Genomic DNA, 26,885 nt, shown 5'->3' on the forward strand with positions numbered 1-26,885 from the left:
CAAAAGTTTTGTGAAAAACTCGTTGCTTCCACATTTACTGTTTCTGAGTTACAAGAAACTCCATCCTAAAACTGTTACAGGAATAGTGGGGCCTAGGTTGGTATTTAAGTTCTGACTGAAAAGACATTAAAATTCATGAACCTGAGATAGTCTAGGTTCATGACAACAATGTAAGGGCTTCAAAGGATATGAATTCAAAGAGGAAAAGAGGAATGGGTGTATTCTTGGATATAACAATGAAGCTCCCATGTTTCTACCTCTTTTTAGATTAATACTTACAGGTGTAGTCTTTTCAAGACCTCTGGAGAAAACATGCCCAAGTACCCTTTTAAGATCTTACTCCAGGCTATCTAGTACTCTAAGGACAGAGGTTTAAACCCACTTCTACTGAAACCTCTGTAGGTCTTCTTGGTCACGATATGCTCACCTGTTCCACCTGAGGTGTGGAGATGAAAACTGATGTTATGATGTGATAAAGCACTTTAGAAAAAAATCAGTACAATTCTCTTTGATAAACTCAGGAAAAGTTTCTTTATGTGAATGTTGGGAGGACATACACTAGGACCACAAAAAACCACAAGTTTTCCCAGCTTTAATAGCTTCTATTAATAATATTAATATTATTAAAATGTTGAGACCAATTTTTTAGACAAAAACAAAACAGTCTGGGGGTGCCTGGCCAGCTCAGCTGGTAGAGCCATGTGACTCTTGATCTCAGGGTCATGGGTTCAAGCCCCACGTGGGGCCTACTTTAGAACAAACACAAGAAAACAGGTTGTTTTATCAGCATTTCTTTGAAAACCCTTTTGCTCCTCTATGGAAATGAAATGTTTCTCCATTAAGGTATCAGAGATACCCTGCAAAAACTCAACCTACTGCTAGGCTTTCTCTCATTTCTTAGGCATTCTTTTATACAATGATGCATTAATAACCTCCATACCGAGAATATAATCATTTGCTTCCATTAAATTTAAAAAAAAGTACAACTCACTAAGATAAGAACAATTGTTCAAATTTTTATTTTGATGCACAGTATGAGAAATGAACTTTTAAATCAACAGAATTTTATGGAAAATGAAACAGCAAATAAATTAGACCCATGTTAAAACAGAAGGTCAGTTAAATGTCCAAACTTAAGGATGTAAGAGCCACAGATAAACTTCGATTCCACAGTCTTCTTTAAAAGGTCGAAGTCTTTCAAACACAACTCTGCCATGAACTAACTGGTCCAGAGCTCGACAGCACATAGGAATGTTTAACAGGGGTGGTGATCAGGGACACGTTTCCTGTAAGTATTACAAAACAAACACTTAAGAAAACACAATGGTAAAATTGAAAAGCATGATTATAACCAAAGGTTTATATTAAATACAAACACAGCTGAAATCCTAATTTTATCAAAACCATGACAGCCAATTCTTTATAACAAAGATGTTTCTCTACCTCATTACTAACATCCCTCAATTACTGTATTAGTAAGAAGGCAGTACAAAATCTGCGGAATGTGAAGATCTGTAAGTATTTAGCAACTCTCAACTTCTCATCCAAACAACCTATTTAACAAACACATATTCTCCAGAAAAAGGTTAATTCCTCTTTTCAACTAATGTATTAGGGCATTTTACTACATCAGTCAAAGACAAAGACAGTTTACTCTTAATCAGAAGTTGTAAAATGACAAGGCTTTGGGGCCTCTAGAAGAAAATCTCTGGATCACTATTCTAAATGAATGAAAACGATGCCAGTAGATAGGCTAGTGACAGGGTCAGGTAACTCACTAAAGTATGTCGAAGGCGCCTTTCACATACATCTTAGACGTTAAACTTTTATTCTCTGGTGAGAAAATAACGAATCCCTCAAGGAGGCACGGCAGGGGTACTAGAGAACTTTTTTACTTAATGCCTATGTAGTAAGCACTGCTTCTAGCGTCAAGTACAGATCCAAAGAGACCGTATAAAGAGAACGATCTTCCAAACCTGGAAGCTTAAGGGAATATGATTAAGGATGCTGAAAGATATCAACACAGAAAAAGTTCTCCAGCAGCTGTCATGGGGCAACCAATCTGGAAAACGAGTCCCCTGGAGATTAAGTAGAAAAGTCCCAAAGAGTCCTTCAGGAAGGTTGATTTAAACACAATTACTCATGTTTCCTTACTATAAATTACGAAGTACGTCTACTAAACTCAATAGACACTTAAACCACTAAAACACGGATATCGGATCAAATGAGGTATTTTAGTGTATCAAATGTGGTTGAGGGTGCCAAGTCACTGCAAAGATTCCTGAGGGTGGGTGTGGTTATGTGATCTTGCTGCCAAACCAGGAAACTGTACAGACCTCGGTTTCCTTTTGGTATCCTTCTGCTTAAAGACAGGAGAAAACAGAACCACACTCAACCATCTTTGCTGGCACAGTTTCCAAGAAACTTTCTCTCAACTTCTCCTTCCCACACCAATGTTCCATTCCAAAATATGACCGTTCCTCATTACCCTACCCTACTACCAGGGGCAGAGAATCTTCAGATTTTTCAGCCCAGTCCTCCCTCCATTACACCACAGTAGGTACAAATACCACTCCCCTTTTCTCTCCACATCCAAATCACTGTTTTCTCCTCTTTCCTTCTAATAATAAGAGGACAGCTGCCATTTACAGAAGCAAGCCACTGAAATGGGTGCTACCGGATTTTGCACAAAGAAAGTCCTCATAACACAGTCCATTTAAGGTGCAATCTCCTGATAGTGCTCCTCCTTCCCTCCTGTTCCCAGGGACGAACTCCCCTGTGCTCCCCGTGCTTCATCGAAAACCAAGCCCTCCTCTCATTCTCCCATTCCTTCTCACAGCTACTCAGTGGGCTGCTCCCTCTTCCGCATCCATCATCCCCTACAAGATCGCTCCCACATACAGCACTGTTAACAGTGAGACCCAGGTCCTCTAACTCCCATCCCACTTCTCTGCTTCCATTCACAAGAGACTCCCCGAGAAGGCAGTTTATACACACTTCCTCCGATTCTTCTGTTCCTGGTCTCTGTCGCACCTACTTCAGATTTTTGCCCCCTCCACTCCACAAAACTGCTTGTCAAGAATACCAACGGCCTCTGTTGCTAAATCCAATCTTTAAGGTCAATTTTCAGTTTTTATCTTACTTGACCTATTTGTATCACTGTGGCAGTTGATCACTCCCCATCCCTGAACACTTTTGTTTGGCTTCTGAGACACACATTCCCTGGGTTTTCCTCCTACCTCAGTGGCACCCACACCCCCAACCTTTAAAATTCAAGTATTATGGAAAATTTCAAATGTACAGAAAAGCAGAGATTATATACAGAATCCCCATGTATCCATCACCCAGTTTTAATCATTACCCTTTATCCATACACTTCATGTTCCTTTTTAGTGTCCTCTAGCAGTCGCTCCAAATCTTTCTAAACTTATTACTCGAATCTCAAGCAGCCAGTGCCTATGAAACCCCTTCCCTTCCTTACCTACATTCCCTCTCTTGGGGACACAACCAATCTCATGGCTTTAAATACCAAATGTAGGCTGACAACTCCTAAATTTACAATTACAGAGCAAGCTTCTCTGCTTCAGCTTCAATTACCTAACTGCTTTCTCAATGGAAAGCTTGAATGTCCAACTCTGACACCCCCACCCTCCTTCTCAAAGTCTTCTGCATCTGAGATAAGAGAAGCTCTTTTCTCCCAACAAAAACCTTGGATTATCATTCATTCCCTTTCCCCCCACAACTTATATCCAAACCATAATCAAATTCTGCTGGCTCTACCTTCAAAATCTTTTATCAACCCCTTCTCACCACCCTTATCTCTATCTCCTGGTGCAAGCAACCATAGTCTCCCATCCCCCAACATTTTAATAACTACTAGTAACAAAATTAAAATTATTAACTGAATCTTCAAAAGTTAAGATTTTTCTGGCTACTTAACTATTTTTTGTTTGAATGAGTTTCTGAAAGTTTGACATCTTAGAAAAAATGATGAGGGGCCTGGGTGGCACAGTCGGGTAAGTGTCTGACTCTTGCTTTCGGCTCAGGTCATGATCTCAGGATTGTTAAGATCAAGCCTTGCATAGAGCTCCGAGCTCAGCAAGGAGTCTGCTAGAATTTCTCTCCCCCTCTGCCCCTCCCTGTGCTCATGCTCTCTAAAATAAATAAATAAATCTTAAAAAAAAAAAAAAAAAGCCAAAACAAATGAACAAAAAACCTGCTGAAATAGGAACATGTAAGAACTCTGCACACTATGAGCTTAAGATTATTTATATAAAAAAAGTGTACCCACGACAGAAAATGACTGGAGTGGATTCAGCCTGGTAAAAAGACATTCATTCTTACCACTATAGCCCTCACCCCCATTCAATCGGGTTCTTGACCTTTCCAAGCGTGGCTCTTCATGTGACCTTTCAATTCTGAAAGCTCCCCCGTGTCATCCATACCTCTCTCCCCCTCAGCTTTTGACTTAAATCTTAGAGTTGTGACTATGTATTTTAAATAATGTGCATAATACCTTCAGCTAGGCAGAAATGCCTTTTTCCATCAACTACAATTACCAAATACACGTAATTATCTATTTTTTGCTTCCTACAAAATGTTTGTTAAAGTGCTACGATACCTTGGTGCTGCTTTAATAATGTTGTCCACACGAAGAATCACCTCTGCTGCTTCGGCTGCACTCAAAAGAACTTGTCGCTTCACTTGGAAACTTTCTGTTATACCCAGTACTGCCATATCTCCAACGGTACCTTCCTTCATATCTGAAAAAAGAAAGTATTTACTAAATAAACAATGGTTTTAACACTGAAATTATCGAAGTATCTCTAATGACTTGTAACAAATAAAATTAATCCTGTTATAAAAAATGAGATCACAAGACTCAGCTACTCAATTTAGTTAGAGCATTCTCATCAGCCTAACACTCAAGGAAAGCATTTTAGAAAATTAAAAGGTCAACTACTCATCATCTGTATTAATGGAGGACAATTAGCTCAGGTAATGGAAAGTGTACACAGAATACTCAATCACCTATCTTTATTACATACATATGTGTGTGTGTGTGTAGTGTGTATGTGTACATACGTATATAAAATCACTACAGAAAATGTGTTCATCACTAATTACCATGGATTCTTAAGAACTGGAAGAGAATTCAAAAGTCATCTACTTTTCCTCTTGTGAGAATCCTACTTCACTTTCTGACAGATCATTATTCATTAGCTCTCTCTTCTCTAGTGACACAATTATCTACCCTCTGTAACTATTCCTGCAATGTCCTGGACAGTTCATTGGGAAATTTTTCAATCTGAATTAAATCTATCCTTCTGGCCACTTATCTATGTAAAGATCTGCACTCAAGAGTATCTTATATCTGTGAGATTAGGATGTAATATTGATATTCTATAAAAATTTTAATAAAGTTTGTACTTATTTCAGAATATTAGTACTATTTATATATTTAAATCCTTCAGTCACCACATTGTAACTAAGTACAAGCCTTCTAACTATAGTTTCATACCCCTTATGGAAGAACAGTTCTGATAATTTTGAAAATATGAAGTTACATTCTCCTAGGATATACAATGGTTACTGAGGCAAGCACCACAGAAATCTTCTCTATGCTTTTAAGAATTCATCTTTAAAAAAAGAAAGAATTTGGTAAAGAATTACTCTTAATCACTTCATGATTCCAATCGCTTTCTTACCCAGTCCAGCAGTTGTATTGCCTTCACTATGGGCAGCTCGGAGCTGCGCCACCAGATCTGCACTGTCATAGCCTGCGTTATCAGCTATGATGGTTGGCAACTGGAACGTGAAAAAGACAAATGGTAAGTATTCTCCTATAAGAAAGTTGACTCAGTCCTAACTAGGACAGCTTTTTATAATTACGCCTTTAGAAACAATGTAAAATTGTTCCTTTTAATTACTGCTCATAAAAAAGATATGCTCCAGAATCAAATTTAAGTGGTGTGAACCAGCTCTTTTTCTTAAAGCCAAAAATTAGCAAACATGTCCGAGAGAGAAAAACGTATGCATTTAAAAAACCATCAATACTCACAAAATGTGTAAGTTCACATGTCTTTATCAACTTACCATTCTCAGGGCTTTAGCGTAAGACTCCATTGCAACAGCTTCTTTGCCTGGTGTTCTACTGGCAAGCTGTGTCACAGCATGAGCCATCAGCATCTCAGAACAGCCTGCAGATGAAAACGAAATTCCAATAAAATATGTTATCTCCCAACACAATGAATTACTGATTTCCCTTAGGACACATCAAACATTTTAAAATTAATTGCAAAAGCATTATATATAAACTTTCTAAAAATCATTAAAGCCAAAACCATTACTATACTTTAATAAAACATGTTCAATATTTTGAAAACGTTTACCTCCTCCATAAACTGTTCTAGTATCTTTCACAGTTTGGGCAAGAACACAAAGAGCATCATGCAAAGATCTTTCTGCTTCATCTAAAATCTGTTGAGTGGCACCACGAAGAACAATGGTACAAGCTTCACCTAAAGTTAAAAAATAATATTCTTAGGTCACAGTGAATACAAAAAATAAGAGTTTCCTTTCTATGATTTATGTAGATATCGGTTATGATTATCTGGTTTTAAAAGCTAACATGTCCTCTGCTGTTATACATTCTTTCTGCTAATTATCCATGTTCACAATAGTTCTAAGTTATCTAAAAATCACGTTGAATATACACTGTTCAGAAAGGCAAGGTGTTAACCTGGGTTTGACCTCAAGAGACTGAAATTAACCTGCAACCCATGCTTCTCACGAATTAAGACACATCATATTCTAGTAAATACAGTAACTATTTCTTTCAACTTCAACAGAGCCTATCAAAGATTTAGGAACCTAAAACAGGATCTGCATAATCACTCACCAAGAGCTACGCCAGAAAAGTGGATGAGTTTATCTTCTCCAATCATGACTTCCTCAATAAGCTTGCAACTTCCAAGCTTCACTAGCTCTGGGTGGTCAAAGGTAGAGGCAATTTCACCACCTATGAACATAAACATGTTAATTAAATGTACAACATGTTTAAAATTTGTTTTCTAACAAGAACTAAGGAACAGAGAACATTAAGTTGACTGCTTACTATACACCAAGCACTCTGAAGCACTTCACATAAACTAATCTTTACAACAACCCTCATGAGAGAGGTTGTTGCTATCTGATACAGAAATATTAAACTGAGGCAAAGAGATACTCTGTTTCTTATTCAAGGTTACATAGCTCAAACAAATATAGGGTGAAGCTGAGATTCAAATCCAAGTAGTCTTACACTTATATGTGCACACTGTGTAATACTATTTCTCAAAAGTTAAATTGGGACTTTTAACATTTACTTTTAAGTCTGAATTTAAATCCCAGATTCTCTTTTGAACCTAGTCTACAAGACCAGTACCCTTATTATCCAATTTCCCAAAACATGAGAAGTATTTGACTAGTTCTATGTCAACAGATGTAGACATTAGAAACTGCTTACAGGAGCACATGATACCTGCTAATCATCATGATAACTGAAGTCTCAGAAAGTCCCTATAAGGCCTAGAAAAAGGGGAAATGTATACTGAGAATTTCCCAGAGCAGACCTAATGAGGTGTCAAAAAAGTAAATTTATTTTGGGGCACTTGGGTGCCTCAGCCTGTTAAGCATCCGACTCTCGGTTTTGGCTCAGGTCATGATCTCAGGGTCGTGGGATCCAGTGGTGCATCAGGCTGGCACTCAGCGTGGAGTCGTCTTGACCCTCTCCCTCCCCCTCTGCAGCTCCTCCCATGCACCCTCTCTCAAATAAATAAAATCTTTTAAAACATAAAGCAAATTTATTTTATTCTTGTGTCTTATTTCTATTCCTATTTTCCCTACATCTTCCACGGTGTAAACTGAAAGGTTCAGCTATTTCCTTCCCTAGTTCTTATTTGCAAAAGTTCAGTTTCCATTTTAAAAGCCTTTTGTCTAATTTTTTACTCTCCTCTAATGAAGTAGATTCCCTCTACCATCATCAACCAACCCCTTTTCCTACTCCTTACTGCTAAGTCTGAATAATCAATACTTTATATCTGCTTTACAGAAAATTTATTAGAAGTACTCTTGTCTTCCCAACTCTACTGATTTATGCTCATCTGTATAGCTGAAGTTTTTTTTGACTTTTGATTGGCCTGAGACTGCTTTGTGTTCTAGATGTGACGCACAACAGATATATGGGACCCCATACCCCCCAAATGAGACTAATTTCACTTAGGAGAATTTTCACTTATCCTAAATTCACTCACTTATCTACATTTGCCGACAAAATATTTCCAGACATTTACAAGAACAAATTTCACACATCTTGACAACACATAAGTTAAGGATGGAAGGCACCATGGGGTCAACTTTGCAGTGGGTTGTGCTTGGTGCAATGAATTTTCTTCTGAGTGTATGTGGCAATTTCATGTATCAAGTCCTTATGGTATCAACTTATCCCACGAAGGTGCTATCATTCACATTTCTTATGTCATATCTTTAATTTTGTTGCCTTGAAGGAGGAATTACACCATAAATTTTATCACCTTAAGCATCAAGTATGTAATGGCTCTTAAAGAACTTCATTTAAAATAAGGAAACCCACTTCAAAGTAATTAATGAAAGAAAAATGTCTCTTTTTAGGTCAGAAGACTACGCTTCTCAAAATATTAAAAGTGGATTAAGAAGTTCTGAGATGAAACCAATTCTACCCCCTTTACATTAGTATACTTTTATTTCTAATACCCATGGCACTTGAAAACTGAATTCAACATTCCTAGTGGCTTTTATCTCAAACCCCTCTCCTTAATTCTCATTGCAAGATCTCAAACCAACTTCCCAACCCATTCATTCATTTTCAAAGGCCTGAAAATTAGAGGATAAAGGCTGCAAAACTTAGTCTTTCAAGGGCTACTTAGCAGTTACTTTGAAAACTATTACTACAATAAAAAGTCAACAAGCTGCATGCTATGTCATTTTGATGTAGACATTACCTTAATTATAAACACATTTTTATTCCACACAACTGGGATTATGAAACTCATAGCTCTATTAAAGGGTATTATAGTATACTAACTTTTCATTATTCATTGCTGGATTGTTTCACACTTATTTCAACATTACTTCAATTTTTTAAAAAGATTTACTTGGGGGAGAGAGACAGAGTGTGCACACGAGCACAAGCACACAAGCAGGAGTGGCAGGTAGAGGGTAGAGGGAGAAGCAGGCACCCTGCTGAGCAGAGAGCTGGATGTGGGGCTCAATCCCAGGACTCAGGTTCATGACCTGAGCTAAAGGCAGATGCTTAATCGACTGAGCCACCCAGGCGCCCCATTACTTCCACAAATTTTAAAAAATAAACAAAACAACATTTAAGCACTTGACCCACTCTCTGACATATAGTTAAGTGTTCAACAAAGGTTACCATCATAACTTACTACCACAAAGGGCACAAAGCATTCGACTACTCAGCACTAGAAATAAACAAATGAGGGGTGCCTGCGTGGCTCAGTCGGTTAAACATCTGCTTTTGGCTCAGGTCATGATGTCAGGATCCTGGGATCAAGTCCTGTGTCAGGTTCTCTGCTCAGTGGGGAGTCTGCTTCTGCTACTCCCTACCCCCATGCTAATAAATAAAATCTTTAAAAAAGAAGAAAGAAATGAATAAACTAGATAAAACTAAAAGAGTCCTTTTTTAAGCTTTAGTTTCTTCAGACAAGGGGTAGAACGTTAGTCCTGTGGGTTTGTGAGAAAAGATGTAATATCTTTAAAACAACGTAACAAAAAGGTATTTATAACCCATGGCAAACATGGCAGATAATTTGGTATCCAAGGATGTTAAACCTATACAATCAGATTTCAGAATATTTATGTTCTAAGCCCCTTAAAAGTATTTCTTTGTATTCTCAGAAGTTACATATCTAACATTCAATAAATCCAAGAGTGATTAGTGTTAGAAATTAATGCCTTTTTCGCCATACCTGTGACAAGAGCTAGGCGTTCCACACCTGCAAAATCTGCATGTTCAATCGCCATAACACCAGCAGCGCCAAAGAGCTGTTCAGGATAATTATAAATTAACTGCCTATAAATAAAATAAAAATGTTGTTCAAAATTGTTATTTCCCAAGTCTAAAATACATCAGACTAAAAAACATGGAACCATTTTTACCAAAATACAAATTAGAAATACCATATACAGTAATTCATAAATTACACAACGTAGGGCATCCATGCTAGCAATGCAAACAGGTCATTTTTTATATTGCTATTGATAGGATAAACTGAAGCATAATTCTGAACAGCAATGCACCAGAAATGCATGAAAAACTGTATCAATGTTCACATGCTTTAATTCCACTCCTGAGGCTCTACAGCAAGAAAATGAATTCGGATGTTAAAAATCTTTAATGAAGGTATGTATAAAAATTTTTACAGAGAACAGCAAAACCTGCCAATGACTTCAATGTCCACTAAGAGTGTTTGTGTAAATCACAATTTACCAATTATGAAAACTAATTTTAAGTAAGAATTTATACTGTTAGGTTTAAAAAAAAAAAAGGCAAGTTACAAAAGTTTATAGCATGTGTTCCCAGCTAAGTGAAAAACTGAAACTTGGAACACCACACACACATACATACGCAAGTCGGCTTCATGAAAGAATAAATTTCAGGAAAGTTAAACCTCAGATTCTGTTTCTTCTTTATACTTTTCTATTTTCCAAAATTAGCAGAAGTTATTTTTTAGTAGGAGTAAAAAGGACATGTTTAAAAGTTTGGAACTTTAAAAAAGGCCAAGTATTTTTTTAAATTCAGTATAAGGGACCCCAGGATCGCTCAGTTAAGCCTCCAACTCTTGATTTCAGCTCAGGTCATGATCTCAGGATCGTGGGATCAAGCCCCATATTGGGCTCTGCACTGGGCATGCAGCCTGCTTAGGATCCTTTCTCCCCCTTTGCCCCTCCCCACAAATATTTGATTTTTCATCAAATATTAACTGTCTGTCAAAATATTTTCACCATTTAAAAAACCCAAAACATCTAAGGGAAAATTGGACACAAAGGCCCTGAGGTGGGAATGAGCAAACAGTTCAAAGCAGTGGGTTCAGGCCCCCTGATCCTGGAGGGGAATAGTGGACTTCTTGCCAAAACTTCAGCCTGAGCTTCTGGAGCAAAAGGGGGACACGGTGAGTACGAGACTCCTCTGCTTCCCACTCTAGACCCTGCTATGAGGTGGCACGCACTGGCCAGAGAGCAATGGAAGAAAGCTGTGAGCCCAGAGTGTCTGCCACCTGGACACTGATTCCATGTTTATGCTGCCTCATGCCACTGGCGTGGGTAAGATTCATGACTTTTTATAGAGCCTTTCCTAGTTTTACTGAAAAAATTTTTCCACTGCCTTTGAAAAAAGATACCATAAACACTTTAGATACTAACAATTAAGAATACATGGGAAAAGTTTACCCATACTTTTCCATACAAATTAAAGCCCTAAAACTGTTACTTTTCATCTCTTCATTCTTTTTTATTCCATTGCTACTAGCTTTTTACTACTTCAAAGTCCCATCGTTTATTATGAAACTGAAGCTCTCCACCAAATACATGTACATTATAGGCCAAAACTAAAATGTAACTGCAGATCAGAGAACTGTTGTGACTATAAAAAGGTTTATTAGTAAAGTATACTAACATAAAACATCACTAAAATTGTGATGCCAATGCCCTGCTGTGAAATTCTAACTGTATTTGGAAAAAACACCAGTTCCTAAACAAGTCACTAATTCAATATGAAGTATTTGCATATGTCTTTGTAGACAAATATCATTAGATTATTACAAATATTGTTAGCAAAAGCACATACACACCTGTTAATAAAGCAGTTTATCCCATGCTTAAGAATACGTTCAACTTTCTCCTTCATTTTTTCCTTTTCAGCATGTTCTATTTCGGCAACCTTTGCTGTAGAATCAACTCTTACCCTGGAACCAAATATCTAAAACAAAGGAAAGCATAAAAATAGCATCGCTTTCATTACTCGAGTCCCACAGCATATTTTTATGAAAATAAGCTAAAATTACATATTTGAATACATTCATATATATTCTAGGTTTTTTTAGTGCAACTGAATTAGAATTCCAAGAAATGTAGTTAACATACCTTTATTTTGTCTGTATCCATACCAGTATTTGCAATGAGAATTTTAGCGTTTTCAATTCTCTTTGGTTGGTTTACTCCAATTTTTTTATCCAACAGAAAACCTACAACACAGAGTATTGTAGTAAATACTTCAAAGCTATACTGATAAATCTTTACGTCTGCTTTATCTTTCAAAGAATGCATTTAAGTCCAATTCACAAAGCTACTAGAACTTAGAAAGCATTCCACTAAAGCAAGTGATCATAAAAATCAATTTAGCAGTGGAAATGTAAGGGCACAACACAAATCTTAAAAGTTTCAAAATACCGTGTTTATTCTTGTTTCACATATATACAAAATATGCAGGTGTGGATTATAATATAAAGCTAGTAAGTCCACTTTCATTAGCTTAAAACCAACACAACAGAAAAACTGTGACGATTCAGGAAAACAAGGTATTGCTAGAGATTACTGAATTTTTTAAAGAACTGAGGCTGGTGATAAAATGAAAACAAAAACAAAAACCAAAAAAACAAAAAAAAAACCCCACACAAAAAACCACGTATAATGGAGTCAGATAAACCTAACCCGCATCACGCCCATGCTGCTTACAGGCTATGCGTACAACCTTGGACAAATTAACCTCAGCTACTCATCTGTAAAACAAGAGTTATCACCACTGGCACAGCGCTAGTTTCCAGCCAATGGGCCTGTGATTTGGAACTCTCTCTCCAGGTTTCTTTTAGATGCACGTATAACTTTTACCTTTTTAAGACATGATCATCTTGGGTTTTCTGCCCTATTCAGATGAATTAGGTTCATCATGAGGAATAAATAAGATTTTAAGTAAAATTCCCATTAGTATGCTTGCACAGAACATTCAAGAATGGTAGCTATCCTTCTTTTCATTATCTTTCCCTACCACTAGCCCCTATTAGAAATGCTACACAGTCCTTGCATATAAAATCAACAAAGAATATTTTTAGAATTGTTACTCCTTTGAAACAGACACAAATGGGGCGCCTGGGTGGTTCAGTATGCCTTTAGCTCAGGTCATGATCTAGGGGTCCTGGGATCGAGCCCCACATCAGTGGGGAGTCTGCTTCTCCCTCTTCATCTGCCCCTTCCCCCTGCTTGTGCTCCTCCTCCTCTCTTCTCTCAAATAAATAAATCTTACCAAAAAAAAAAAAAAACACGACTACAGCAAAACCTGGAGTACAAATCACTGGTAAAGCACAACTTGTTCCTATTTCTCCTCTATAGAAGAGAATGCTTACACATTCCGCACCATAAGACATTTTGTAAATACAATGTAGATGTTTTGAAAAGTTCATACTCTAAGAACAAAACACACTATTACTAAGGAAATAGCAGTTGCTAAGACTTACTACTTTTTAAGAACACCAAGAACTATGGGGCGCCTGGGTGGCGCAGTCATTAAGCATCTGCCTTTGGCTCAGGGTATGATCCCAGCTTTCTGGGATCGAGCCCCACATCAGGCTCCTCTGCTAGGAGCCTGCTTCTTCCTCTCCCACTCCCCCTGCTTGTGTTCCCTCTCTCGCTGGCTGTCTCTATCAAATAAATAAATAAAATCTTTAAAAAAAAAAAAAAAGAACACCAAGAACTATGACCTCAACACCAACCAATTAAATATGACTTACAAACACTCTTCCTAGAAAAAGTGCCATTTGAGAATAACTGACTTTCACTAAAACTACAATTTCTCTTTATTAGAGATTGTAAGAACTTCAAGGTATAAAATAAAACCTAGAGATTATCAAAGAAATGCTGGGATAGTGTGAAATGAAGCATACAGTAAGTATAATGAATGGATTAAAAAGACAAAAATGGTTGTAATGATTTGTATTCTTAAAGACAAATTTTCTGGCTTTGTAAAGTGTCAAGTCCTGACCAGCTAAAAAATAGGATTCACTATTTAACCCTCCACATTTGATCAAAGCTTGTTTTCCCATATTCAACATATACATACCTTCATCTAAATAGGAATCTGCCAGACTTCCGCCTAGCTTCTTGATGACGTGAATTGCCTCCAGATTACCAGAGCCCTTCAGTCTGAGAACAGCTTCTACAGCTAACTGAGTGAAGTGGTCTTTGTGATGAGTAAGTAGTTTTGAGGATAATGTTGTTCCCGCAATGTTCATTAAATCTTGACGGAATTTAACTTCGTCAGAACTAGAAGAAAAAAAAGACTCATGCCAGTTTTTAAAATGCTTCTTCAAAGACATCAATCCTATTTTTCTTTTCAAAATTTATCCAAATACTTGTCAACAGATAATTTCACCGTAGCTGGGGCTCTCAGCCACAGCAAAAGAATTAAAGTTCACCACTAATCAAGAAATGCAAAATTAAAGGATACTATTTTCCTCACCAATCTGGCAAGACATCCAAAAAGAAACACAAGTAAACAAAAGAATACCAAGAGCTTCAAGAACATGGATAAAAAGGAATTGCTATACAGATATTAGGAGTGAAAATTAATAAAGGTTTTCTAGAGGATTACTTTTAAATAAAAATGCATTAAAATATACATATACATTTGGACCCAACAATTATACTTCTTGAAACATTTTTCTAAGTAAGAAGTCTGTCACAACTATTATTACAAATCTAACTTATCAAAACAGATCTCTAACTATACATAGGTAAATTACACTACAAATAACCAAATGCATACCCTCTACTAACTATTGCAGAAAATATCAACACCCAGAAATATGCTTATTAATCAACTAAGTTAGAATGACTACACAATGATTCTATTTGCTTTTTTTCCTGGGATTTTTACATGCGAAAAACTGGAAACCCAACTGCATCTGGAGTGTAATGTGGGGGTTTGTTTTGTTATCCGGGCAGGATAAGGCAATAGGGTCATGTTTGTGTATGCTTTTCACTGTTTTCCAGACTTCCTGCATTGAACGTATTTTGAAAAGAATGTTAAATGTTTAAAACAGTATTATTTTGGTATACCAACCCATGATCAACTGCAGAATTCAACAGAGCCTGTCTTGCCGCCTTTGTGGCTTCTCTCCAACCCGCAATGATGGTCTGTGGGTGAATCTTTTTTGCAATCAAAGATTCTGCTTCCTATTAATAAACAGTGGAAAACATTCACCAATAAAAAACACATAAAAAGGATCTAATTCTGATACAAGAGCAAAAAAAACAAAAAAAAATGAGGTTAAGGTTGCTCAGATACTCTTACCCTTAATAATTCTGCAGCTAAGACAGTAACAGAAGTAGTGCCATCACCAACTTCATCATCTTGAACCCTTGACATATCTAGAAAGAAGCTAGTTAGTAACTCATTTATATTTGATATAAATGCATTTTAAATTACTTCTCCACAGCTTACCTAATTCTCTAAATATATCCACTACCAACCTGAATCTCACTTATCTATGTTTCCTCACCTGACAAACTCTCTGGAACTTCTCATCTGAAATGTTTTATTATTAATAATTGCATGGCACTCCAGAAGCTTATAGTTTAATAATGATAATGATTAAAAAGGACATTAATTGAAAGTAGTCCACAAAGCTTATTTAAAAATGTGTTTCAAAATGTTAATGAAACCTTATTATTTTCAGACTCACCAACTAAAACTTTAGCTGCTGGATTGTCCACACCGATGTTTTTTAGAATAGTTGCACCATCATTGGTTACCATAAGAGAGGCATCTCGTCCACTGCTTAACAGAATTTTATCCTAAAAGGAATATATTTGATTTAAGTTAGGATATAAATACATCTGGAAGAATGCATGGGTCAAACCATACTCTCATATACTGCTAATGTGTAAATACTCTGGATAGCAATTTGGCAGTATCCATCCAGATTTTTTCAGTGCATATACTCCATAAGCAAACCCTGTTGTCTGCCCCCAAAAACAGGGAACAGGGAGACATTAACAAGGTTGTTTCAGCACTGTAATAGAGAAAACAGTGGAAACAAAGTGTCCATCAATTCGGTAATAAATATAAAATGTAAGTATCTACACTGAAAGGGATTTTAAAAAGCAACCCTCAGAAAGAATACACACAAATAATTACAATAAAAACAAAATATATATAACAAAACACATAATACATAAAATGCACATAAATCTACATAAAAACAAATATTGGGAAGACTTACATCCAAATATAACTACGGTTGTCACTAGGGAAGGGATTGAGGATGGTGATCCAGGAGGGCTTTAGCTGTAGGAGTACTGTTTTGATTTTTAGAAAGGAGGACATATCCAGGTCTTACATATACAAGAGTTAACTTTCAAAGCTTAAAAAGCATCCCAGAAGAGTGAGCTAACTACATTCCCAACAACGGCTCTAAAGCAATATCAAAACATAAAGATTCCTTGTTTTTCTTACCATGCCCTTAGGTCCTAGTGTGCTCTTTACCAAGTCTCCAATAGCGATGGCACCAATAAAAGAAGACTGGAATAAAAATCAGAAATTAAAAGTAAAAATCAGTTTTACAGTCTTAAAATTCCTAAAGTACAACTGGATCTTTAAAAGAATGGGAGAACAAGGCTTACCAGCCGAGCAGTCTCTGCTCTCTCTTCATCAGCTCCAGCCTTGAAGATATTAACAGGTGCGAGGGAAAGGGACGCCTAAAATAGAGAACAGTGATCAGTCTGAATACCAATATTTAACACGTATACCTAGATGCATTCCGCCAGAAATACATGTACATATTTAAGAGAAAATTAATTTACAGCATAGCGTACTTTTTCAAACAAATGATCTCCATCACCGGAGCGGTCATTTACTTAGGGGGAGTGAGGGACTTACACAACCTGTGTAGGGGAGTTTGCCTTTGGGGTCTACAAGTGGTCTACGAGTAAAAATTATACACCAAAAAGAATAGCTGTTAAATATGGCAAGACTTAAGATGACTCTAAGGATAAGGCAGGCAAGGGTTGCAGGCCACTCGCGCAACAACCGTCAAGGCGGACTAGGCAACGCGGCCGAATCGCCTCCATCTTCACCCTCCACCCCTTCCAGCCCCGCTGCTCCAGGCTCCGCCCCCAGGCGGAGGGCGGGGCCTGTCGCACCGACCCGCCCGGGGCACTAGAAATTTCTTCGCTCGGGTTGACCCCCGGGCCTCGGGTTCTGAGACTATGTAGAGGCCGAGTTAGCACCAGACGCTGGCATGGAGGCCCTAACCTCCCGGTTAAGTATGGAGGGCTTCGCCGGCGGGCCCGGCGCAGGCCGCACGCCGCGCCCCGCGCCATGTGCTGCGGTCTCTGGGGACAGACATGAGGAGACCGCGGCCATGGTAAGACAGAAGGGGCAGCGGGCGGCAGGGCGCGGCAGGGCGCGGCGGGACGCGACAGGGTTTGGGCAGGGTCGACGGGGCCGGACTCACCATGGTTCCGACGAGTTCGGCACACAAGCTAATCCCTCAGCTCACGCCCGGGACCAGAGGGAAGAGAAGCCGGAAATGACGGCACACGCTCTACTGCAGGGGGCGGAGCCCCGGCAGGCGCGCAGCTCCGGCCTGGCACCGCCCTCTGGGGAAGGGAGGGGGTGCCAGTTTTGAGTGCAGGAGCGCGGTCAGAAATGCAGCTCGTCATACTGAGGGGCGGGGCTTTGACTCGCGCTCCGCCCTCTGCGGCACCACCGGCTCGGGACCAGGGAGGGAAGGATCTGACGTGTTGGGTGGAGCCGGGCAAACTGGGAATGGAACCCCCGAAGAACAAAAGGGACGCCGCGATGCGGGCGTTGCTATAGCAACGGAGTTCCTACTCGCATGTTTAATTTTTCTTAAATTTAATCTTTAAAAATGTGCCTTAAAATACCACATAATACACAGCTTAAAGTGTTACATACTAATAACGAAAAACAATTCACCAACCTCAGCACTTCCTTCCCCAGAAGCAAGCACATTCAGCTTTTTCAGTTTGTGTGGGAGTGTTGGGGTTACCATTTTATTATTAAATATTTTTATTGCTATTTTAATTTTAAACGTTATTTATTGAGTTACGAGGAAGACTTACATTCCTTTCGTTGAATTTTAAAAAGCTGTTTTAGATTGGACGTTGACTGTCCAGGATAAAGTCTTGTGAACTCTGATGGAGACATTTTATCTTTGCCCTGTTCGCTCATTTTCACGTCTCACATTTCACTCGTTCTTTTCCCCTCCACTAGTAGAGATGACTAATATATTTTTACATAGTGTGTTGATAGAGACCAAGATTGATTCCAAATATTTCAGTTTATTAAAACAATTTTCTACTTAACTCTTTAAGTTGTCCGCATAGGACAGTTAAAGTGTTTGTGCTTTAAAAAAATCTATTAGTTTTCTATCATCTACTGATACTTTTCTCTCCCTTTTTGAGTAATTGATCACGTAGCAAGTGCTTGGACTTACCAGCAATTGTTATTAACATTGGAAGATGTTTTCAATTTTTAATTGTTTTTACCCTTCAGATACACTTTAAGAGGGTTACTTTACCTCAGGGGTTGACAAACTATGGGGAGGGAACCAAATCCAACCTCCCACCTATTTTTTTATGGCTAGAGAGTTAAGAATGTGTTTTACATTTTTTAATGATTGGGGCAAAAAAAGGCAGCTATTTCGTGATACATTAAAATAATATGGAATTTGTATTTTGGTGTCCATAAAGCTCAGTTGGAACATAAGCATACCCATTTTGTTTAATATATATATTTTTAAAGTTTGTTTTTTGTTGTTTTTTTTTTAGTAATCTCTACACCCAATGTGGGGCTTGAACTCATGAGCCTGAGATTAGGCATCACATGCTCTTCCAACTGAGCCAGCCGGCTGCTCCTACCCATTCATTTTTATACTGTGCAGTGTGATACAGAATTATACAGTAGCAGAGTGGTTGTGACAGTCTAGCCCATAAAGCTTAAAATAGTTATTATCTGATCCTTTACAGAAAAAATTTGCTGACCCTGGTTTACACTATTCTCAAGGTCCATCATGAAAAGGGGTGTTTAGATTGGACAAATCATTATTTTAAATCTACCAAGATTTTGAAAACTTGCTCTTCTTGCAGGAAATGCACTTTAATGGGTAGATCCCAAATCACATACTGGAATGAGAAGAGTCACAATGAGCAGCACAGATGCCTGCACAATATTAAAAAGGGCTATTTTCATTGTGGGCCAAATCACTTACCTGGAAACATTATCTCCTCCGGCAAGCCTGAGACTTACCTAAGATTGAGACCCTGGGTGATGGAGAAACCAATCAATGCCCCCTCCCTTCTTGGCTTTAGTGAAGTTGGAAGATAGCCAGGGGCATTTGGATGGGGACTGGGAGGCAGGCCTTGCCACCTGTGGAGCTAGGCCAGAAACACCCAGCAGACCCCCTATTTGGGGACTCAGCAATTTGTTCTTTCCCCTTTGCATGTGTTTGTGACTCTTCCTTTCCTACTTCCTTTGGTGTCACCCTTGTACCCAAGGGGTTAAACGCTCAGCGTCTGTTGTCTGTTATCAGGCTGCACGGGTTTGGATTTCAGCTCTTCTATTTATTAGCTTTGTAACTTTGGATGGGTTCCATAGTCTGCCCACCCTGATCTACAGCAATGGGAGAAATAACAGGATTTGTTGCTTTAAACCACTATGTTTTAGGGTGGTTTGTTGCACAACAATAACTAACCTAAATACTCTTTCAACAATGCCTTTGAAAAGGCATTTATCCAGTTTTGCTTCCATTTTTATAAGAGCCTAACTCAGCCTCCCTGCTTCATTAAAATGTCACATCCTCCAGTGTTCCTCCATGTTGATGTCAGAATAATCTTTTGAACTATTGTTTCTCCAACGTTTAAAATCCTCCAAATTCTCACCTCATTTAGATTAAAACAAAAATCCCTTAGTATTCTACACCTATGTGCTCTCATTTCTTCTTCCTTCTCTATCCCCTACCCTGTCTTTGCAATCTACGCTCCAGTCATATGGAACCACTTGCCGCCATTGAACAATCATGATCTATGTATAGTTAAATACAACTGTGCCTTTGTACCTTATTCCTTCTCCCTAAGACATCCTTTCCTCTCCTCCTCTAAATCTATGAAGACTCTCATCAAACACCTTAGGGATTACCTCCTCTAGGTTTTTCTCGAAGATCTCCATTCTTAGACCGAGTTTGATGCCCTTTTTTGTGTGTGTGTCTATATCATACCACATATACTAAGAATTGGAGTAACAATTTTGTTAATTCTCCTAAGGTATACAGCTAGTACCATTCTAGAGGTATCAGAATAACTTATTATATACAATTTGCCTCAGGGCTTAGTTCTCTGGGGGCGGGGGAGAAGGGCATTGCCCCCATTAGTAAAGCTATTCTAAACTACAAATCCTTTTGAGCACAAGGACTGCTATCTTTATTAGTAGCAGGGAACTAGTTTGTGCTCATCCATTAAATAAGAATAACATGTGAATAACTACTGTCTTCAAAGGAACTCAAAAGAAGAATACAGAAATAATCCAAAGAAGTTTTTAATTTCTGAGAACAAATGCCCAAATTTCCCAAGATGCGGTCTCTGCCACATCTTAACCAATCAATCTATGGGTTCCATGGTGTTTGGCACATAATAAGCAGCCAATCACATGTGGTCTTGTCTACCCCTTCATTGTTTAAATGACCTCCATCTTGAGCCGTACCCAAATAGAAAGCTTTGCATTTTTTACTTAAAAATAGGTTTGGAGTCCCAAAGCTGAGAACTACTAGTTTGAATGACCGCATAGATAAAACTGTGAGGGAGTCTGTCAAATACTTAAAATTTCATTTCACTTTGATGAAACATGATCTTTAACCCATTCATTATATATCACTTTGAAAATGGAGGCAATGATATGAGACTAAGAAATAAACCCTCTTATCATAAAGCTTTAAGAAATGTATGAAATATAAATACAGGAAAACTTTAAATAGGTATCCAACCAAACTTTTATTGGGGTTTTATTGCAATCTACTTTCGGCAATAAGGGGAAAGTAACCATAAGAACTCCGATCAGATTTTATTCAACAAAGCAGTTTTTCATGAATGCTTAAGGTCAGTGTATATATAGTCAGCTCAGCTTCCAGTATCAACTTGAGTACCTCATTAGGGAAATTTATGCCAGAATGACAACAGTAAGGCATTGCAAGATCCTAAATCATCTAAGATTAAACCATATTTTACATATAATTTTTAGGACAGTATACTAATACTCTACAATAAATAAGGATTTTAAAAATGTGTTGCTTAGCCCTTGTTGAACTAAATTCAATTATTAGCTTATTAAGTACTCCAGTTAATAAAGGTTCGATTGTACTCCAAGAACTCTGACTTTTCCAAAGATAAAAAAATTAGTTCTCATTTGTTATGACAAAAATTAAGCTTAAAAGCACATTCACACTTGTCCTTAAAAGCATGTTTACATCATATATGAGATAACTTCTCATGCCTGGAGATACGGTTTATATGGCAAAAAGTCATATGCAAAGAACGACTAGAGGGCAATCCTCCCAGCTCCACGTCCTCCAAAAAGCCACACTTGGCCTCAGTGTAAAAGTTATATTTTATTGCCATGCTACAAAATGTATGAAGTTGGCACTGATAGGGAGAAACAGAGAACAAAGGGTGGGAAGGGATAGAGGGCAAAAGGTGTTGTTACATATACAACAAGGTTTTAATCAACAGTGGTAAATTTTGCCAATATTAAAAATGCAAACCAAAATTTAAAATGCTGATATGAAACAGCATTAATATACAATTTATGCATAGTACAGTATCACTTATGTCTTTTATTAGAGAAATATGGAATGTTTATAAAAGAAATTAACCATAGGGGATAAAATTCCTATTTCATATACAATTTGGCAATGGTAGTCCCACTGTTAGACAATTTTTTATAAAAGAAAAAATTAAAAATCTAACAAGCTACCTTTATACAAAGTTGCTATATTTATGCCTTTACGTAGGAAAAAAACATTTATAATGCAAATTAGGACGTACAATAATCTTACAGTATTATACAATGTAATGAAAATAAAACATAACACAAAATTTTTCCTTTATAAAATGTATATTTTGCATTTACTAATGCAAATGTGGCACACCGGTGACTACTGTACTATTAATACCAGTCCGTTTCCATGCTATTATTGTCCAATTGTCATAGAATTGCAATTCTATCGATGCTACAAAAGAATTGTGTTATACGCCCCAAAAATGAGGAAGTAGGAATGGGGAATAGGGATGTAAAGAACAGGATAGATAGGGTGCTGGTTTGGGCAGAGTATATTGTGGTATGTCATAAAGTATCTGTTAGTTTTTCAAGCCAAAAACATTTTCTATACATTCTGTAATTTCGTACCAATGCCTTTATTCAAATTTGGCAAACATCGGGGAAAAGGTAATTAGTACCATATACCTCACATATCAGAAATATGAATAAGATGCCAATACATCAGCTACTTCTGAATGTTGTCTCTGATGGTATGTCTATTCCAAGGAGATATAGATATATATATATATATATATGTATATACACATATACATATATATATATTTACACACACACACACACACACACACTACACATTGCACAAAACACTTGGGCATTATAGGTTAGGAACAGCACAGGGGGAAGCGGGAAGTACTTTTTAGCTTGTTAAAACCTTTACCTTGAGGCAAAAATATGGTGGCACATTATTGGGAAATTATGAAAACATAAGGCCCCTGTCCCATTTTTAATAGAACATTACTGAGGTACATTTTTATATGTTGTGCCACAGATTTTTTTGAGGGGAGAGGAATAAACATACATTAGCTTGACTGATAACATTGAACTGTGGGGGTCAACATTAATATCTATAAAAACAAAGACTGCTTGGCAAATTTTCATAAGTCCCAAATGTGATCTATTCCGGATATACTGGGAAGTGAAAAGCTTTTTGCTGAGTCTTCAAGAGTAAAGTGCATATCTCATCACTCCACAGCAGCAGTAAATAAAAGGAACTATTTGCCAATCTTCCTGGAGGGAGGGAAGGCACCATATTTGCATTTTTAAAGGAAGATGAAACTGGGAAATAAAACACATGAAGAAAAAACACAGGTAATACCCACATCAGTTTCCAACCTCTGATCTGGGATGAAAGGCTGTCATCACCTGTATGGATAAAAGAGGACTCTATTGGGGGGAAAGCATCTGAACAGTGATTATATTTCCAAAACCAAAAAGTGGGATCCCATGGTCTATCAATGGAACAGAATATCTAAAATTAGGTTTGTCTCAGAAAATCTGAAACATATGGCCACAATTATATCCCAATAAAATATCTCATTCTAAAATGCACCTAGTACCAGGTACATTCTTCCAGGACAGAGCTTAATGCCCATGACTAGACTACTGCAACGGACAAGTAGTGTTCTACATCACTTTTTATTAAATAGGAGCACAGGTGATTTCCAGAGACACCTAGAAATAAACACCAGTTGTATACATCTTCCTAATACTCATAGTACCTAAAATCAAATTCTTAGCAGACAAATTGGTCCCATTTTCATTTTTAAAGCACACGGTATTTAAAGCATAAACTGCGATGATTATATTGGAGCTACCTAAAATATATAAAAACTAATTAGAATCTGGAAGGAAAATGAAAATGATGAGGAAAAGAAAGAAAATAAAGTATCCAACCTCCAAAATGAATCAGCAGGTCAGCCCTTTCATTTGGAGGTTCTGTTCTGACCGCTCGTTTTGGAGAAAACCACGTGTACTGCTTCCATTATAACTCTTACTCCACCTTACAAAAACCATCACATGGATTTGGCACGATCAGCAATCCACTCAGAAGAAAGCATAAATGGAACAATATATTAAAAATGGAAACCACACACCTATACCACTGTTCTCTTTTTAGAGAACAGTGAACACTTTAGTAAGCACCAAGTTCACAGGGAAAAAAAAGAAAGAAAATTCTGCTATGCACATAAACCAATGGCACTGAAAATAACAAAGACACCTTTAATAATTTTTTTTCTTTATAATGGTCCCACTCTATTATTCTGCTAATCCATCCACTGTCCTATAATTAGGTTATTTACTGATCAGGTTGGGTGCTGTATGACTGAAACCTTTTCATGCTAAATTAACCTTAGTTACATCTGGTAGATAGATCTAAATCATGACCTCAGACTTCCTCAGATTTAGAGAAAACAGTAACCTACGCTTTCCACTCCACTGTCTCTTGTCTTCTCTAGTGTCTGAGAAACTGGAACATTCTTGATTTTCCAAGAGTTAGACATATGGACTCTCTTCGGTTTTATATAAACTTCAATTCATTTTAAATCCTAAATTATGACACAATCTCATTGCTATAAGACTTCCACTGTACCTGCTATGCTGGCGACAATCCTAACATTCTAATGAAATCAAGGGGTAATCAACGATCCAGCTATGAGTGAAAGGACAGCAGAGCTGAGTAGCACTACTGTGGGCAAAGTACAGTTGCAGCCATGTGATGAGGGAATCACTGCTAAAGTGCTGGGGAGAGTGCCCACAGAGAAAACACAGTACCTTTAGGGAACTTTGCCTGTTAAAAGAAGTTTCCTTTTTTTCTCACTGTTAAAGAGATCACCTATGGGCACAAGTGAAATTTCAAATTGAGCGAATGTTTTTATCAACTTGAAAAGTAAACAGCATATAAATAAATACTGGACAAGGGCAACCCTGTTATAGAATAACAGTAAGTTCCAAATGAACCTTCAAAACCACAATTTGACAAAAATGCAAACTAAGCAACAACGAACACATAATCCAATTTCAGAACTATATACAAACTCAAAACATTTTAAGTTGAAAAAAAGACACTAAACAACAAAATAAGACATCCCAAATACCAAAGGAACAAACTGAAGGTAAATGGCAACCTAATGGCACAAATGCCTCCAGAAAACAATGTCACTGTTAATAATCTAGAGGAGAGAAACTTTCAAGAGATCGTGGTTCAGATTTCCAAATGTGTTTGGGTAAAGTGACCTGAGGCTGATTTCTTGAGTCTAGTGTAATTCGGATTAAGATACCCGGGCATGCCCTTCAAATGACATCATGAGATGAGTAAACAGAAAATCTTGTTTCCTTCCTGCCTTTTGATACACCAAGAGCAAATCATATTCACGGGCACAGGGCTCTTTCTAGTAACGCAGAAGGCAAAGGAACTGACTGGTATACAAGGAGGTGTGGTACTTCTATTTCCTTTACATATGTTTTGGCTCAAGTCAAAAAGCCTACAATTAATGAAATAAAGGATTCCTCATGTTACATGCTGGAGGCCATATACCATGAATAGTGAATCTACAAATATTACTTTCAAAGCCTAGAGTTATCTGTTAGCGATGCACATTATCAAGAGGCTTTATAAAATGGTTTAAATGCCAACCATGACTTAGACATGAATGATATGCGTAAGTCCAGAATATTGGTAAGAATCACCCAGCATGTCACTCACTTCAGCTCTCATTTGAAATAGGCACTGTGAAAATGGGAATGCTGCTGCACAGTACTGAGTAGTATATACGGAAACTAGTGTTCTTTAATGAGTACCTGCTCTACATTAATTCCCTTTAGTTAAAGAAGCACAGGAAATATTCAGAAAAAATCTTATCAGTCTATAAAAGGAGTTAGTGTTTAGAAATGAAAATGAAGCACTTGCATCTTCATTTTTTAAAACTTCACAAAGGTGCAAACAAGGTACCGCTTTCCGGGCTCACATGGGCAGGTCAGTACTATTATGTCTAGTCTTCCTCGATGTACCGTCATCTCGTGGCAGTGCTTTCTGTAAATTTGACATAGCAGCAGTTCTCTCGATGTCTATCACAGCATACAGCTCTGTACGCCTGGTAGGGGTTTGCGGAAGGGGAGTGGTAGGCGTTTTTGGAGTCTGAGGGTTGTCAGAGTCACTGCCGCCTTCCAGGTCGACCTGTATGTAATTGAGCTGCCTGTGTTCTAAACTTGGGCGTCTGATATCGAAGTTAAAGACTGTCGGTGTACAGTCCCGACGCCTCGAATATTCTATCTTGTGAGCACTTGCCGGCACTGTTACATTCTCCGTATTTACATAGTTATGCATTGGGTCTAGATTATTATGGTAGCCATTTAGAGATGGCGTCTTTGGTCCTAAATTGTCATCTTCATCCCTACTAAGCTTGCGGGCTTCCCAAACAGGAGGCAAAGATGGTAAATTTTCATAGTTTAATAACGCAGTTCTTCTCTGAGCTGAGTTGTTGATATTCTGGGTATCTGAGGTGCTGGATGTCAGACGACCCCTCCTGACCCCTGAGGCACTAGGGATAGATAACCCATTTATGTTTTCATACACCAGTTTGTTAACAGAGGGCGCGTCTCTTCGCTCGTCACTGTCATAGCCAGTGTCCCATTCTGTGCTATTGGCACCACTTCCGCTCACTTGGTCTCTTCCGAGTTGCTCCAGTTTCTCTTTTTCCATTAACTGCTTTTGAACAGGGGTTGGTCCTAAGACAAATTTGACTCCTTCGGGTTCAAGAAGAATCTGAGGGTCCCTGTCTTCAATACTACTTGGTTCTTCTTTTGGTGTGTTGCTTTCAGCATTTGAAATCCTCGCCTCCAATGGGACATGCACACTTGTGCGGTTTTTCCGCTCTTCTTGCACGCCTGTAGTGTTGACATAGGTATGTACCTAAAGCAAAATGGAAGAGTGGATAAATAACTT

General features: G+C 37.9%; 2 protein-coding genes across 20 annotated transcripts in view; both read right to left on the minus strand.

Annotated features, from left to right (window-relative positions):
* Window positions 1–996: 996 nt before the first annotated feature.
* Window positions 997–17,707, minus strand: CCT2 (chaperonin containing TCP1 subunit 2). The gene is made up of 16 exons (XM_026500052.4): window positions 17,547–17,707; window positions 16,714–16,788; window positions 16,547–16,612; window positions 15,774–15,885; window positions 15,383–15,459; window positions 15,152–15,264; window positions 14,150–14,352; window positions 12,181–12,281; window positions 11,889–12,016; window positions 10,008–10,111; window positions 6,902–7,021; window positions 6,393–6,521; window positions 6,097–6,200; window positions 5,709–5,808; window positions 4,622–4,763; window positions 997–1,286 (listed from the first exon to the last, which is right to left on the minus strand). The coding sequence occupies exons 1-16, from the start codon at window positions 17,547–17,549 to the stop codon at window positions 1,256–1,258; spliced, it is 1,608 nt and encodes a 535-aa protein (XP_026355837.1). The 5' UTR covers window positions 17,550–17,707; the 3' UTR covers window positions 997–1,255.
* Window positions 17,708–21,080: 3,373 nt separating this feature from the next.
* Window positions 21,081–26,885, minus strand: part of FRS2 (fibroblast growth factor receptor substrate 2) — a 112,380-nt gene continuing 106,575 nt past the window's right edge. For 16 of the 19 annotated variants that reach the window (XM_057316560.1, XM_057316559.1, XM_057316554.1 and 13 more), the window contains one exon: window positions 21,081–26,852. In XM_057316560.1, coding sequence (XP_057172543.1) covers window positions 25,905–26,852 — 948 coding nt within the window. In that variant the 3' untranslated portion in view covers window positions 21,081–25,904. The remainder of the gene's footprint in view (window positions 26,853–26,885) is intronic. The other 3 variants (XR_006409742.3, XR_008960822.1, XR_006409740.3) reach the window with 3 other exon arrangements.

The sequence above is a fragment of the Ursus arctos genome, unplaced genomic scaffold (genome assembly GCF_023065955.2).
Source record: "Ursus arctos isolate Adak ecotype North America unplaced genomic scaffold, UrsArc2.0 scaffold_21, whole genome shotgun sequence".
NCBI classification, from domain to species: Eukaryota; Metazoa; Chordata; class Mammalia; order Carnivora; family Ursidae; genus Ursus; species Ursus arctos.